Raw genomic sequence first — 13985 nt, 5'->3', positions numbered from 1 at the left:
GATCCCCCCGGTACTTTTGATTAACCATATTCCACAGTGCTGCTAAAAGCCCTGAGAATACAAGACAAAGCATAATCTTCCCCCAAGACACATGAAAAACTCCAAAGGAAGACTAATAGCCTAAGAAAGGCCACAGCCATAAAAGAAAGTTAATTCTAATGACACGAGATTCTGCAGTGTCAAGCCCATTAACTTTGATATGGATTGTTTTTCCATCCCTCAAGCGCTGAATTCAGTATGCTGGAGTTCACCTGGCCAAAATCCAGTTCTAACACATTGTTTTACTCTCTCCTCACAAAATAAATATAGGAACACTTTTAATTTCAAACCACAGCAACAAATACTTCTTGAGAAATAGATTGATGCCAGCTCTTGTGGCTTTCTTCAGCAGTCTCTGCAGTCCTCAGTGAAAGGGGATTTTGCTGTGAGCTGCACATTCAGGACTGGCCAAACGTTCTAGAGACTGAGGATGTACCTGGGTTCTGAAGCAGAAAACAACCCTAGGTACGTGCGTCCTCATGTCTGTGAGACCCTTCAGTGGGGTTCTGTTCAGGAGCCTGTGAGGGACCATGACAGACTCTGCTATAAACTTGCTAGCTATGGAAATACTTTTGCATGGACCTAATTCTGATTTTCTTTTTAATAAGTAACTTTAATTGGAGTTACATATTTACTATGCATGTGAAGGAGTAAGTCAAACATTAGATTTGGCAAACTTCTGGCTTTGTTAACTACTTGAAGGGCAGTATAAATATATTACAGAACAGTATTTCAAAAGAGAAAAAGAGTAAAAGAAGCTAGAAAAAGGAAAAAGAAAATACCAAAAGAAATGCTAGTCTGTAGCTACAAGATCTACTATCTGCAGATTATCCCATAAACGTGGTCAGAAAAATAAACCCTTGTACTTACAACTTATGGTGATGCCAAGTTCCACATTATGCTTCTTTGGTAGTTTCACATGAAATGTTCCACTGCTTGGTATAACTGATTCTGTTAAAAAATATTTAAAATGTTAGATAATTTATAAGGCACAGCAATTCCACGAGCATGGAACTATGCATGTAAGTTGATGAAATCACACCAGAGTCACAAGGCAGGGATGAAACACGGGTGCTAAAATGAAGGAGGTATGATATATAACTCTACTGGTAATTTCACGGTCCTCAATTTATTTTAAGGTTTAACTGAATTTGTGGAGATTGCATGGGCCAGCAGCCAGCTGAGACTGCAGGTTTTTAGCTCATATGCAAGTTCTGTGAGCACATGGGAAAATTTCACTGCTGGCAGACAGCTTTTAATTAAAAGGACAGAAGATTGAGTCATGAGGATTTCTGACCTTTGCTGCTGCAGGACTAGCACTTATTTTTAACTGTCCACTAAGGTAACTGCCATGCGTGTAACATCTAGTGGGAAGAAAACGAATCCAGTGGTGCACACACATAATGTGTACTTGATATACACAATTTGGGATTTCATGGGTATATTCTGTGTGCTTAAACACATTACAGAATAAAGGAATGCCATTAATAATAATACCAGAAAAATTAACAATGATTCTTCCGACCTTTATTAATTAATTTTATATTATTTTACTTAGAGATACTGTAAGTGAAACACCTCAAGAGTTTTTTTTGTTTATCCACCTTTTTAAATAGTTTTCTGTCTTGTGAAACATTTCATTATTTGGCCTGTAGAGGATTTGTCTCTGTTTAGCAGAACATTTCTATCTCAGGCCAGAAAAATGTCTGGAAATAAGTCAGAGGAGAGACAGTCACCAGATCTTACTACAGGACCTGTCATCTCTATTTGCTTTCAGAAGTAGACTGCAGGGCTGTGTGAAATGAGAAAGCTGTTTCAAATAAGTCACTTGAAAACTGAATGGTGTAGATGTGAGAAGAAAACCTCTACCTCAGATTCCTAACACTTGCAACGTACTTGGGATTTATTCCTTCATTTTTCTTGCAAGACAGAATAACAGGACATTCATACCTGCAACATCAAATTCTATTTCCAAAGTGACCTTGTTGGTGATGGAGGAGTCTCTGAGCAGTTGATTGGCCTCATCAAATGTGCTGTCTTCTGTTGGGACACCATTTATTGACACTATTCTGTCTCCTATTTGCAGCACCCCACACCTTGGTACAAAACGATACAAAACAATCATCAGATGTGCATGTTACCAGAACCAGCAGTATCACAGAATCACAGAATCATTTAGGTTTAGCATTAGGGAAAATGCTTTAACATCACCGAGCCCTGTCATTAACCCAGCACTGACAAGTCCACCCTTTCATTGTTGATTTGCCATGTTTACATGTCTTTTAAATACCATCAGGAATTGAGTCTGAACTTCTTCCCTGGGCAGTCTGTTCCAGTCCTTGACAACCTTTTTCACTGAAGAAATGTTTCCTAATATTCAATCTAAACCTCCCCCGGCACAACTTGAGGCCATTTCCTCTTGTCCTGTTGTGTGTTATCTGGGAGAAGAGACCAATCCCCACCTGGCTACATCCTGTTCTCAGACAGTTGTGGGGAGCTATAAGGCTGCCCTGGAGCCTCCTTTCCTCCAGATTAAACACCTCCAGCTCCCTCAGCTGCTCCTTGGTAGAGCTGTTCTTCATCTCCTTCACTGGCTCCATTGCCATTCTCTGGGCACACTCCAGCACCTCAATGTCTTTCATATAAAGAGGGGCCCAGAATGAACACAGCACCTGAGGTGTGCCCTCGCCAGTGCCAAGCACAGGGACATGATCACTGCCCTGGTTTGGCTGGCTGCTCAGTTTCTGATATGACCCACCTGATCAAAGACCTTAACCGGACCTTGAAGGACAATTATGGCATAGCATCTCACAAAGCTACCTAGGCACAGAAACTGCTGCCCCTTTACACCACGACACTATCTAGCGCTCCCAGTATGGGTTGTGTCCTCTAGGTGCTGGGACCCAGGAAGAGAGGTCTTCATGCTTCCACCCCACCCATGGACATCATCTGTGCCTTTGACCCTGGGCTGCAGGTGAAATGGCAGCTGGTGCTTGTCTGTGCAGCTGCTATCATTCCCATGACACGATTAAATACATTTTTAAGCATAAAAATGTAATTGAAATAATTAGTAAGTCAAAATTCTGGTACTCCCTAAGATTTGATTCTGTACCAAAACTGAAAAGAGCTGGATACAGCTTTCCCCCGGGACACTCAATTATCACTATTTTGACTTCACTGGTTTTTCTGATTTTTTTCTTTTTTTTGGTTTTGTTTTGCATTAATATAGCTTCCAGTCTCCTTCTGGAGGACTCTGTATGGTCAGAACACCGGTGCTTGTCATTCTTTTATAGCTGACCAAGTGCATGAAACACCATTGTCAGAACAGAAAGTGTATTACTTGCCCCACTCCACTGAGCAAGGCCCTGCAATTTGTCACAGACTGGAAGACAGCAAGAAGCCCAAAGCCCCCGAGAACGCCCATGGAATGTGTTCAGCAGTCAGTCCAAGAGCTCACCTTTCCGCCGGGCTGTCAGCCTCAATGTAGGAAATGAGAGGTGGAGAGGACAAGGTCTCAGTAGCAAACACGCTACCCTGGAGCTGTATCCCAAACCCCACTATGGGGTCAGCTGTCAGCACCACTTCTGTGGTTTCTGTGTGGACCACCTGCCCAGCCAAACCAACAGTGCTAGAGGCTAAAGACACTATAAAACAGAGCAGACCAGGAGGAAAGACATTCATATACAGCAGAAGTTTCATTGCTTTTTGAGAAAATTGTTCTTTACAATAAATCTAGTCAATGAAATGTCTCTTTAAAAGTCAATTTAGGCTAGAGTTTATAAATTATGAATAAACAGTTATGGCATATAAGATAATAGAAAACATCTGGTTGTATGCTGGAATGCAAAAAGATAATTCTTGTTCTGAGTAAAATAAATGTGTGTGATATCCCCACTCCAAAAATCTCAGGACATCCTTGAATTCTGTTTGCATTAGGTTGGAGGCATGGATAAGCAGAACTTCAACAGGAACTAAGGCAATTGGAGGCACAAGCCCAGCTGTTATTCAGGCAGATTCCTCTTTTGAACATCTCACAGCCATTCACTGTAGTTAGCAAGAAAGCACACGAATCAGGCTTGCTTGCAAGAAGTAAGGATGCCTTCTTCTTGTACGTGTTTACCATAAGTCAGCAATTTGTCAGGCTAACTGGGCAATGTATGGAAGTTGAACAAACCACCCTATTTTGCCAACCAGCGTATCTCAAGGGATTGTGAGAAAAAAGGCCCTGTGGGGTCTCTCAAAGCCACTGGGGGACCCTTCTATGAGAAACTCAAGCTTTACTCACACCTCTTCTGAAAGGCTGCAGTACAGATCAAGACGAAAACTACCTGTAAAAGGAGGGACTGCATCTTTGCCTCCCTGACCTCTGTCTAAACATCTATTGTATTATGGTTTGAATTCCCCCAGTGACAAACTAAACTATTGCCTTTCGTGTCATACACGTCTGCTACGGATTAGGTAAAATTTCATAGTTTATTTGAGGGAGAGGTTACTTGTGCATTTTTTTTTCTTTGACACAGGGAAAAAAAAATGTTGATATTATAGACAGTATTAGTGCAACTGTAAAAAGATGTCAGAGGTTATATAAGTATTTTCCCACACTATGGGGCTGCAAGCATTGGCATTTTGCTCTATATCAGTATAGATCTGATAGATGTGGCACAGCTGGCAATGACAGATCTTTGCAAAATTTTTCACTTGCCAAAAAGCTCACAATTTTCTGTTTTCTCCCAGCAAAGCCCCTTCCCACACTAAAACTGTCCCTTCCAAATAACTGTGAATTCTTCCTCATATCTTGTTTTAAATTTTCTTTCTAAGAATTCTAAGAATAATTTTAAAGAATCATTTCAGATACTCAACAGCTTCCTTCTTACTCTTTCTTTTATCTGCACTCAATAAGATATGCTTATACACAAATACAAATACTAAAAATCTGTTCTTAGAAACTTCCATCAGCTTTAGCATTTACTGCATCTGAGAAATAGGTTTCTCCAGCCCTCACTGCTGCAAAGGCTAAAATATAATGAAACCAAATAAATTAATATAATACCTAAGACACCTTCTAGAAACATCTTAACTTAGGGCAAAGGAAAGTTCAATTTTCCCTTTCTTAAAGGTCATATAACAATTGCTTGTAACCTTCATCTCTATCTCCCATCGCTTACGCCTCTATTCCCTCCATGCAGCAGGTATCTAAGTTGACTCTGTAACCTTCTTACTCTTTTTATAATGTCCTACTAGGAAGCTAAATATCTCATAAAATTTATTTCAACTTTCAGTTGAAATAAAGACAGTAAAAGTTTTAATTCACATTGGGAAATTAAGTCACTATCTGCAGGATTTAAAACTCACTCTGATAAACATTTTGATGATGTCGACACTTAAATATGATAATTAGGAACTCCTTCTACTCCAAAAGAAAAGGAAAGTGAAACAGGAACAAAAAAAACCTCTCAGAGATTAAAATTATCCTTTCTTAATCATGTCTCTTAATCAATATTTCCTAAGACTCTAAATGCCACAGGTACCCAAAATGTAAAATGTCACAGGTACCAAAACCCATGACTTAGAGCACGTTGGGGTTTGTAACTCAACAGTAACTGCAGCAAGAAACAGTGACATTTTTTGACTCCTTGGTGGATTAGAATTTTTACAGGCCAGGAAGCAGCGCTGTTGATTTTAAAAGGGGACATGAATATGTTTGTATTTACAGCGAACACTGCTTGCTATTGCTAGGGGTACATTCCAGCATAGTTGTTTAGCTCTCATCTAACTCTTAGCAACATTCCTGAGGGCTGGTTTGCTATAAGCTCTGCAGTTATGCAAATCATGATTGTGAATTTGAAGATTATGCATTTTTATGCCTGCAGTTATACAAGAAACAGAACAAGATGTGCTTCAAGGTGCATCTATGGATCATTATGCCTCCAGTCTCCCACTCTGACCTACAAGCAATTGAAAAATGTTCACAATTCCTCCTGATAGCTGTTGCAAAAAGAGCACCTGTGCATGTCTAATACTCTCTCAAACTTCTACCACATATGCAATCCTGGTAAAGTAAATTGGTATAAATTATGGCTTGTTTGCAACCACTAATAGGGACCTAATGCAAAATATTTCAGGATTTAAACTTTAATGAAATAATAATCTAAGTGTTCCAACAATGAATCCCACACCTTAAACAAACAAACAAACAAAAGCAGAAGAAGAATAAAACCTGAAACAAGCAACAAAAAAAGCTAGTGGCAGCAGGGCATGCCCTCAATTTTTACAGCCACATGTTTAGAAGGATCTGCATAACTAATGCAATGATTGTTAAATCATGACGATATAAGTCTTTAACCCATCGTGCCATCACACTTCATCTTCATGAATTATGCCATGATCACATTATGTTGTACAAATATTCTTAAATAATTGGCAATGTAAACTTTATAGCAACCTATGTATTTTTATTACCAAGTAACATTCTAAAAGATTTAATAAACTTTACTTTAATAAAACTCTCAAATGATCCAACTGGATTAAAGAAAAAAGTCCCACTAAAAATGAAAGACTCTGCTACTCTTTTTCCATGAAAAGCACAGCAGTCAATCTACCTGGTTCTCATGAGTCTCCCACAAAGGGAGAGGTTTTCCAAGTCTTGTTGATGATAGTGGAAAGATACAGGACTGGACATTCTCTATCCTGGTCCAGAGCAGTGTGGGTCTCTAAAGTGGGCTGCTATTGCTGTCACAAGTATGGGTATAAGTCTACTAACAGAGTAAGGAACTCTGCATGGGCTGAGAAGCAAACCCACAAAAAGAGCAAACAAGTCTGGCTGGCCGGCCAATTCCTCCACAGCCAGTTCCAGTTCAGGGCTGTTGATGCAGTCACAGGCTGTACTGAGGCACTGACCATGCAGTGATGGGGCCAGTTTCAGGTATTTTGTAATGCTCTGTATTGAGACCTCACAATGTGAGTGGGTAATAAACTACAGCATAACTAAGCCTTGTCCTAACTTCTCCTATCTAGAGATTTGTTTACTCATAGCAGCTTGTCATCCCCAGGGCCTTCTGACTTGAAAAATCTTTTAGGTGGGCTGCAGTACGTATGTGACTGTTCCCCTAAATGCCACATCACTGGCCTTGTTTTGAGTCTTTCAAGGTAACACAGACAAGGCTTCGTTGAAGGAAAAATATCTGAAAAATTTAACAGTGCAAGTTATAGCTGTGTCCAAGATCCATAACAGGATTAGCTTTGAAGATTTCATCCTTTGTTGAACAGCTAAAACGTAGCACAACTGATGAACAATTTTTTGCATTGATTTTACTATTCAAATCAATTACTACTAGTGTAACACTACTACTGGTTCTCAAGCGCAAAGGAGAAGGTGTAAGAGCTGGACCTCTACTGATACCATAGCATGACAGACACAGTATCCCCTCTTGACCCAAAAGAATGCATTAGAAGCTAACATGTCAATAGATGAGCTGTGAAAAATGGCTGATCGGATTAAAAACAAAAAATGCACTTACAGGCAAATGTTATGCAAAAATATGTGCTTTACAGAAGAAATAACAAGCAAGCAACAAAAAGTGCAAGAAAGCAAAACCTCAGTTCCTCTCTAATGTGTTCTCATAATTCTGTAGTGATTGGCCTTGGAAGCTGCTGGTTTGCTCTGGTTTTACTATGACCATGGGGAATCTTTAAAATACAGCAGCAGTGCTGTAATGTGCAGCAGCTCAGTTCCTTCAGAGTGGACTTCTGAGCACTGTTACCTAGAGCAAATGATTTACAGAGCAGTTCTCACCTCCCTGCTTGGGAGGAACTGAGTTGCTGTGGGTTGCACAAAGACAGACAAACCAAAAGAGAGGAGGCACTCTCATGGAATCTGGGAAAAAATGCACTGACACAGCCACACTCTTTGCAGCCTAGTGAATGCTTAGCAATATGCAAAATGGAACAGCCTGAATAGATCTGTTCTGGCTTGGGAAATGACTGACTCATAGGCAATCCATGCTTTGAGTCCCAGAGAGTGGTCAAATGAGGCTACTTAGGCTTCACTGTAACATGCTCTCCCTCACCAAAATGACTGTACAGGTCATGGTGTAGATGTAAACATTAGAACTACCTAGGAGGTGCTGTGGCAAGCTCTGCCTTCCCTAATGTGACAGCTGGTTGAGCTTACCAGCAATCTGCTTTTGACTATTCCCTAATGAACATAGGAAGAGTTAAAAAAGGAATTTCAAAATCACTTCAGTAATGGTGTAACAAACTCTTCCAGCACTGTCTGAAAAAAATATTCCTTTATAAATTTCAGATGAGATAGTTATGCTAGACAGCATCTACTCATCTCATTTTAGCATTGGACAAATATTTTCACCCTTGTGTTTCCCTACGTCTACCAGGAACTCTCTCTTCTGTCTAGAATATATGTGTTTAATTAAGGTACTCTGCTTTTTTCCTGCATCTTCCCCCTCCTCCACCCATTCATTCACTGCACATTTTTGAGGAAATGCAGTTACCACCTACAGGAGCTTTTGAAGTCCTTCTTTTTCATCCTCCGCCTCATCATTGTCCCCCGTGGGCTGGTGGAGTAGAGGCTGCGAGGCAAGGTCCCCATGTTCAGGGAACTCAGGCTGTATGCACTCATGGAGGTAGGAGAGAAGGATGAAGACACCAGAGCTGCTGTAAGAAATCAAACACTTGGCATACAGCACTCAGTCTTCACAGAAGAGCGCGGCACATGCCTGTAACTCATCAATGAATCAAACATTTTATGTATAGGCTGTGTATGATGCACAGGAATGCTTGGTGCACTTCTAATAACAAAGACATTTAAAAAACACAGGCGACCCTAGGAAAAAGTAAAGCCAGCATTTCATGACAACACTTGCTGGAAGCTAACAAAGATAATGCAGACACAAAAGATTATTCATAGTATACAACTTACTTTAAGAAAACCATGTGAAATTAAATTTTTCAACACACCTCTCCAGACTAATGCAAATCAATATATCTAGATACACTGATTTTAGAAATGCCTTTTTGTAGTAGGTAATTTCTGACAAAGATTTGTAAGCAAGGCTTTGCATTCAAAAATCATGCTTCGTATACACTTTTCCAATCCAATGGTCTACTCATACATAGAAGAGCTGATTAATTCAGAATTTTCAAGCCTTTTCCTGCCTACAAAGGCTGCTTTGTTATAGAGAAGAAAAGGTGTAAAATGTCAGAAATAACCTTGGCATGGCTATGAAAAAGTGTAGCATCCATAAAACTGAAAAGGTTTTAGAGCCTGAAATGGGAAAAGTATGAGTGAAAGAAGAAGGGAGGGAGGAGGAAGGAGAGGAGGAGGAGGAGGAGGAGGAGAAGTGAGTATGTCAGCAGGAAAAGGTGTGAACATTACGAAGGCTTTTCTGAGGAGGCGCTTTCTGGAATTTCAAGGCTGGCATCCTGCAATGGTCAGGGTGGTAGGTGTTATAATGGTGGTAGGTGAGGAGGCTGCTCTGGCTGTTGGCACACGAATCCCCGGTAAGTTGCCTGTTGCTTCTTTCAACCTTCACTGCCCGCATGAAGGGATGATGGAAAATCAGAAAACAAAAGGACCAGAGAAGAGGTAAAAGTAACTGAATTGCACAAACAAAATAAAAAAAAAAAAACTATAGACCAGAAGTGAAAGAAAGAAAACAAATTGAAAATAAAACAAAACAAAACAAAATAAAATGAAATAAAATAAAATAAAATAAATAACCTGGTCTTGTCTTTTTATCAGGGGGTTCTAACTTGAGGAGCAGAAATAATATTTTTTCTCAGAAAAACATTTCTGATTGAGTTTTTTCTTTCTTTTTTATATTTGTTTCAAAAATTATGGTTACTGAATTGATTTCTTATCTCCTTCTGGCTACGGAGCTAAGATTGCAAACTTTCTCACAAAATACTAAGATATTACATATGACCACTAACTGAAGGTTAATAACTCTCTGCTTGCATTAATCTATTTTAAAAAGACCAACCAGATACTTTACATGGCACTGCCTAGAATGGAGATGCTTCCCTGCCATTTCAATTTACTGTATTGACATTTTAATTTTGCCACAATCTATTGCTGGCATTATGCTATTCTGTGCAGTAAATGACTTCCCAATGCCAGAAGCAGGAAAACTATCCTGAAACCTGGTTAATAAAGAAAAGAGGTCTTATTGATTAGCTGGATTTGCAATGTTGTATTTTTGTTTTGTGGTTTTTGTGTTGGTTTTTTTTAAACTTGATCTTCAAAACTTTAAAATAATCCTTCACTGGATGAAATTTGATACTGTATTTAATTATTTAATTGTGGGTTCTATGTGCTGAAAGTGAAGACTGGTATTTACTAAGATAATGGGAAGCATTGAAGTTGTCAAATCTTAAAGTAAAGGGATTGAAGTCTCCCTTGATTAAATACAATATACTCATCATTAAATTCAGCATGTCGGTACCCTTGCTGAACCATAAAGGCACAGTTCAAACTGGGAAGTATTCACTGAATTTTTTGTCTCAAAACACCAAGGGATTTGCCCATACTACAGACTCATGGAAGGGTTTGGGTTTGGAGGGACCTTAAAGACCATCTTGTTCAAACCCCGCTACTGTGGGAAGGGACACCTTTCACTAGACCAGGTGGCTCAGGGCCCCTTCCAGCCTGGCCTTCAACACTTCCAGGGATGAAGCTGCCACAGCTTCTCTGGGTAACCCGTCCCACTGCTTCACCACCTTCACAGTGAAGAATTCCTTCCTAATATCTAATCTAAACTCTTTCCAAATTTGTTTCTATAAAACACAGAGTTTGCTGCCTTTGTCCCATGAGCTGTATTACCTGTGTCCCTCTGCTACCTGCTAAATGGCTAAAATGGCTAAATAATGTAGACACAAAAGATTATTCATAGTATACAACTTACTTTAAGAAAACCATGTGAAATTAAACTTTTCAACACATATCCCCAGACTAATGCAAATCAATATATCTAGATACACTGATTTTAGAAATGCCTTTTTGTAGTAGGTAATTTCTGACAAAGATTTGTAAGCTAAAGTCTGCTAAAATGGCTGCAGACTTGTCTGTCCCCATGCTGGCCTTTAACAGGAGCCCAAAACCCTGAGCATTTAGGTTGGACCTATACCTTATGTTCATATCTTATTCCATGAAATAAAACAAGGGTGGGTGGGGAAAGGGCAGCCACTACAGCCAGCGCTGTGCCCTGGCAGAAGGAAAGCTGTCCCTTGGTTTCACTTTGTATCACATGAGCACTGATGTGCCAATTGCCTGGCTGTGCTACCCCCTCTGACTCAAGAGCCATGCCTGTCTCTGCAGGGTGGATCTATGGAGTGCGCACCAGGGAAGGGACAGGGAAAGGGGAGCAAGGGGCTCACCATGTCCCTGCAGCCTGGTGGAGTGCTGGAGACCCTGCAGGCCCTGGAGCTGCCCGACCTGGCCCTGAGTCTTCACTCAGATTGCCCTGGAGCTGCAATCCTCCATGAGAACACTGTGCCATGGCATGTACTTGAATCAAAAGAATTGGTTTTTTGCCCCAATATCAGATATCAAAAGTAAGGTAGAGGTGCAATGCCAGCACCAGGCTGGATCTGTGCACCTTGGGTTCCTCACCTGCTAGGACCACCACCTTCAGGGACTTTGGAAAATCTCATGTTAGCCAGAAAAGTCCTGGAAACACCAGAAGCAGTCTGATATGGCCTTATGTGTCTTAGAGACTTAGAATGTCTTCTCAGATGGAATCGTCTCTTCAATTACGTGCACAGACAGCAAGATTTCTTAACTTTAACTACAGTGAAAAAATTAAAATCTGATAAGAACAATGTGGCCAGGTGGATTTTCATTATTTTCAAGCTGCTGTGAGCCTTGTTTAATTAAAAAGACTGCTTCCAGCAGGAAATTATCTGGCAGTCCTTGAGATTTTTTCTTAATGTTTTATTTTCATGCCGAGAGTAGAGATAAAAATGTCCTACAAAGTGGGAAAGTACACAAATTCAGTTTGCTCAGCTTGTAGAAGGATAGTCCCAATTCAACAAAAGTTCTGTAAAAGAAAATCCTTTTGTGTGTAACCATAGTAATTCAGTGATAATTTCAGCTCTTCCAGTACAGGGCTGTGTATAGTAAACATAAAACTAATGGGGCAGCAAGAGAAATGAATGTCAGCAGCAGAGTATAAAGAAAAAAAAAACATGAAAAAGAATCCTATATTTTATAGAGCTCTTCACTTTATTTTAGGGCTAAAATTTCAGTTTATTTTATATACTGACTTTCCTGCCTGTTTTAAATTCCTAACATACTCCCACAAGACCAATAACTGAGCTCAGCAGGTACAGCCCTAATGACTCAGCTTATTCCAGACAAAGCAAAAGAGATTTTCACTCTCTGCAGCCTCTAGGTCATACCACACCTGATAAAAGGTTGTTTCTAAGAGGGAACTTGCTTCCATAAAGCTTGTTACATCTTGAATTGGTCATGATATTGTGGTAGCACCACCTCGTTAGGGGCTGGAACAGTCTGTAAACATCCTAGTTATTCTGCCTTACTGAAGAAAGCAACTTTATTACATTAGGGATATTTTCCCCCAAAAGATGCTCTAATAGATCATCATTTGCTGATCACCTCGATATGATTTAGTAACAGACAGTTCTTAACTCTGGCATAGCAAGAGCATTTCTTTTTCTAAGCATCTACACTGGTTACTAGAATATTTACAGCATCAATCTGTTATAAATATTGGTTAACAAACCAACTGCTTCAAGTAATACAATCATCTACACAAATCATTGGCCCCAGCATTTGTCTTCCCAAAAAAAAAACCAGTATTCAAAATTCTTTAACCATCAGAAATTAATTGCATGACATCTTTGCTTCAAAAAAAGAGAAAGATTTGTTTGCAATGTACTGTCATAACTGAAATGAATGGAAGTACACTGCAAATTTGGGCTCCAACTCATTCTGCTTGTGCAGTATCACTCTGCTCCTTGTGGCTCTAAGCAGCTTAAGTAGAAAAGGGCAAGAGCTGAGTACAGGGAGAACATGTAATTGCAAAGGTTACTTTTTTTCACCCTGGTCTAGGAGAAATGAATGTCTCCTCTGTCACTAGTTCAGTATTACCCACTCTGAGAAACTGTCTAGAACACTGCTTATCAAGGGACAACCTGGATGCTGCATGGATGTCCCAGAATATCCATGACCATCACTGACATTTCAAGACCTCAGAAATCTTGTCTTGGTCTAGAGGAGGCAGAAGCACAGTACCACAGGCTCAGAAAAATTAAGCCACTGGTTCATGCTGCAACACATGTACCTATTCTCTGTGTATTTGATAACCCGTGTTACTGTTTTGATGTCTATCAACATTTGCTATTTCAGACTGAATTTAAGGATTACTGTGAATTAGCCACTTTCTCCCAATTAGTTAGAAGACAAGACAGGCAGCTTCCATCTTCAAATACTAAGACATTTTACAAACATTTGATTTGAGAATGGAAAGCAATTCTATTCAAGCATATTGGTATGACATAAGAATCACAGTGAAAAGGTCTGCAATCCAGGAAACTTTCCAAACAGTTTTCATAAGCCCTGACAGTGAACCTATGAAGCAATCTCAGAAGCACTTTAAAAGATGATGGCAATAAATAATAATGCCATTAACAAGAGAAAGTAAGGGAGGGGTTTAAGTATTTTAGGGGAGAACAGGTGTTATTAATTGACCAGAACTATCAAATCAATATGCTGAAAATAAGTTTGGCTGTGGTACTACTTTCCCACACTAAATTTAAGAATCAATGTAGAGATGAATTTACTGAAGTATTTCATAGCATCCCCAACAATTGCAACAGTAGAGTCAACAGGTGTCTTTATGTGCATTTGCAAGTTTGTAGAGGTATTTCTTCGCAAAACATTTCCCTCTCTGGCCATAGGAATCTCAGAG

At 39.7% G+C, this 13985-nt stretch overlaps 1 protein-coding gene across 12 annotated transcripts in view; it reads right to left on the bottom strand.

Annotated features, from left to right (window-relative positions):
• Positions 1–13985, bottom strand: part of GRIP1 (glutamate receptor interacting protein 1) — a 305895-nt gene that overhangs the window by 32683 nt on the left and 259227 nt on the right. For 8 of the 12 annotated variants that reach the window (XM_026797175.2, XM_026797183.2, XM_074539767.1 and 5 more), the window contains 4 exons: positions 8554–8709; positions 3497–3683; positions 1990–2135; positions 910–990 (listed from right to left, as the gene is read on the bottom strand). In XM_026797175.2, coding sequence (XP_026652976.2) covers positions 910–990; positions 1990–2135; positions 3497–3683; positions 8554–8709 — 570 coding nt within the window. Of the gene's footprint in view, positions 1–909; positions 991–1989; positions 2136–3496; positions 3684–8553; positions 8710–9430; positions 9587–13985 lie in introns of all 12 variants that reach the window. The other 4 variants (XM_026797159.2, XM_074539770.1, XM_074539768.1 and 1 more) reach the window with 3 other exon arrangements.

The sequence above is a fragment of the Zonotrichia albicollis genome, chromosome 4 (genome assembly GCF_047830755.1).
Source record: "Zonotrichia albicollis isolate bZonAlb1 chromosome 4, bZonAlb1.hap1, whole genome shotgun sequence".
Lineage (NCBI taxonomy): Eukaryota > Metazoa > Chordata > Aves > Passeriformes > Passerellidae > Zonotrichia > Zonotrichia albicollis.
Note: the sequence above shows the minus strand (reverse complement) of the source record. Positions and strands in the feature narration are given on the sequence as shown.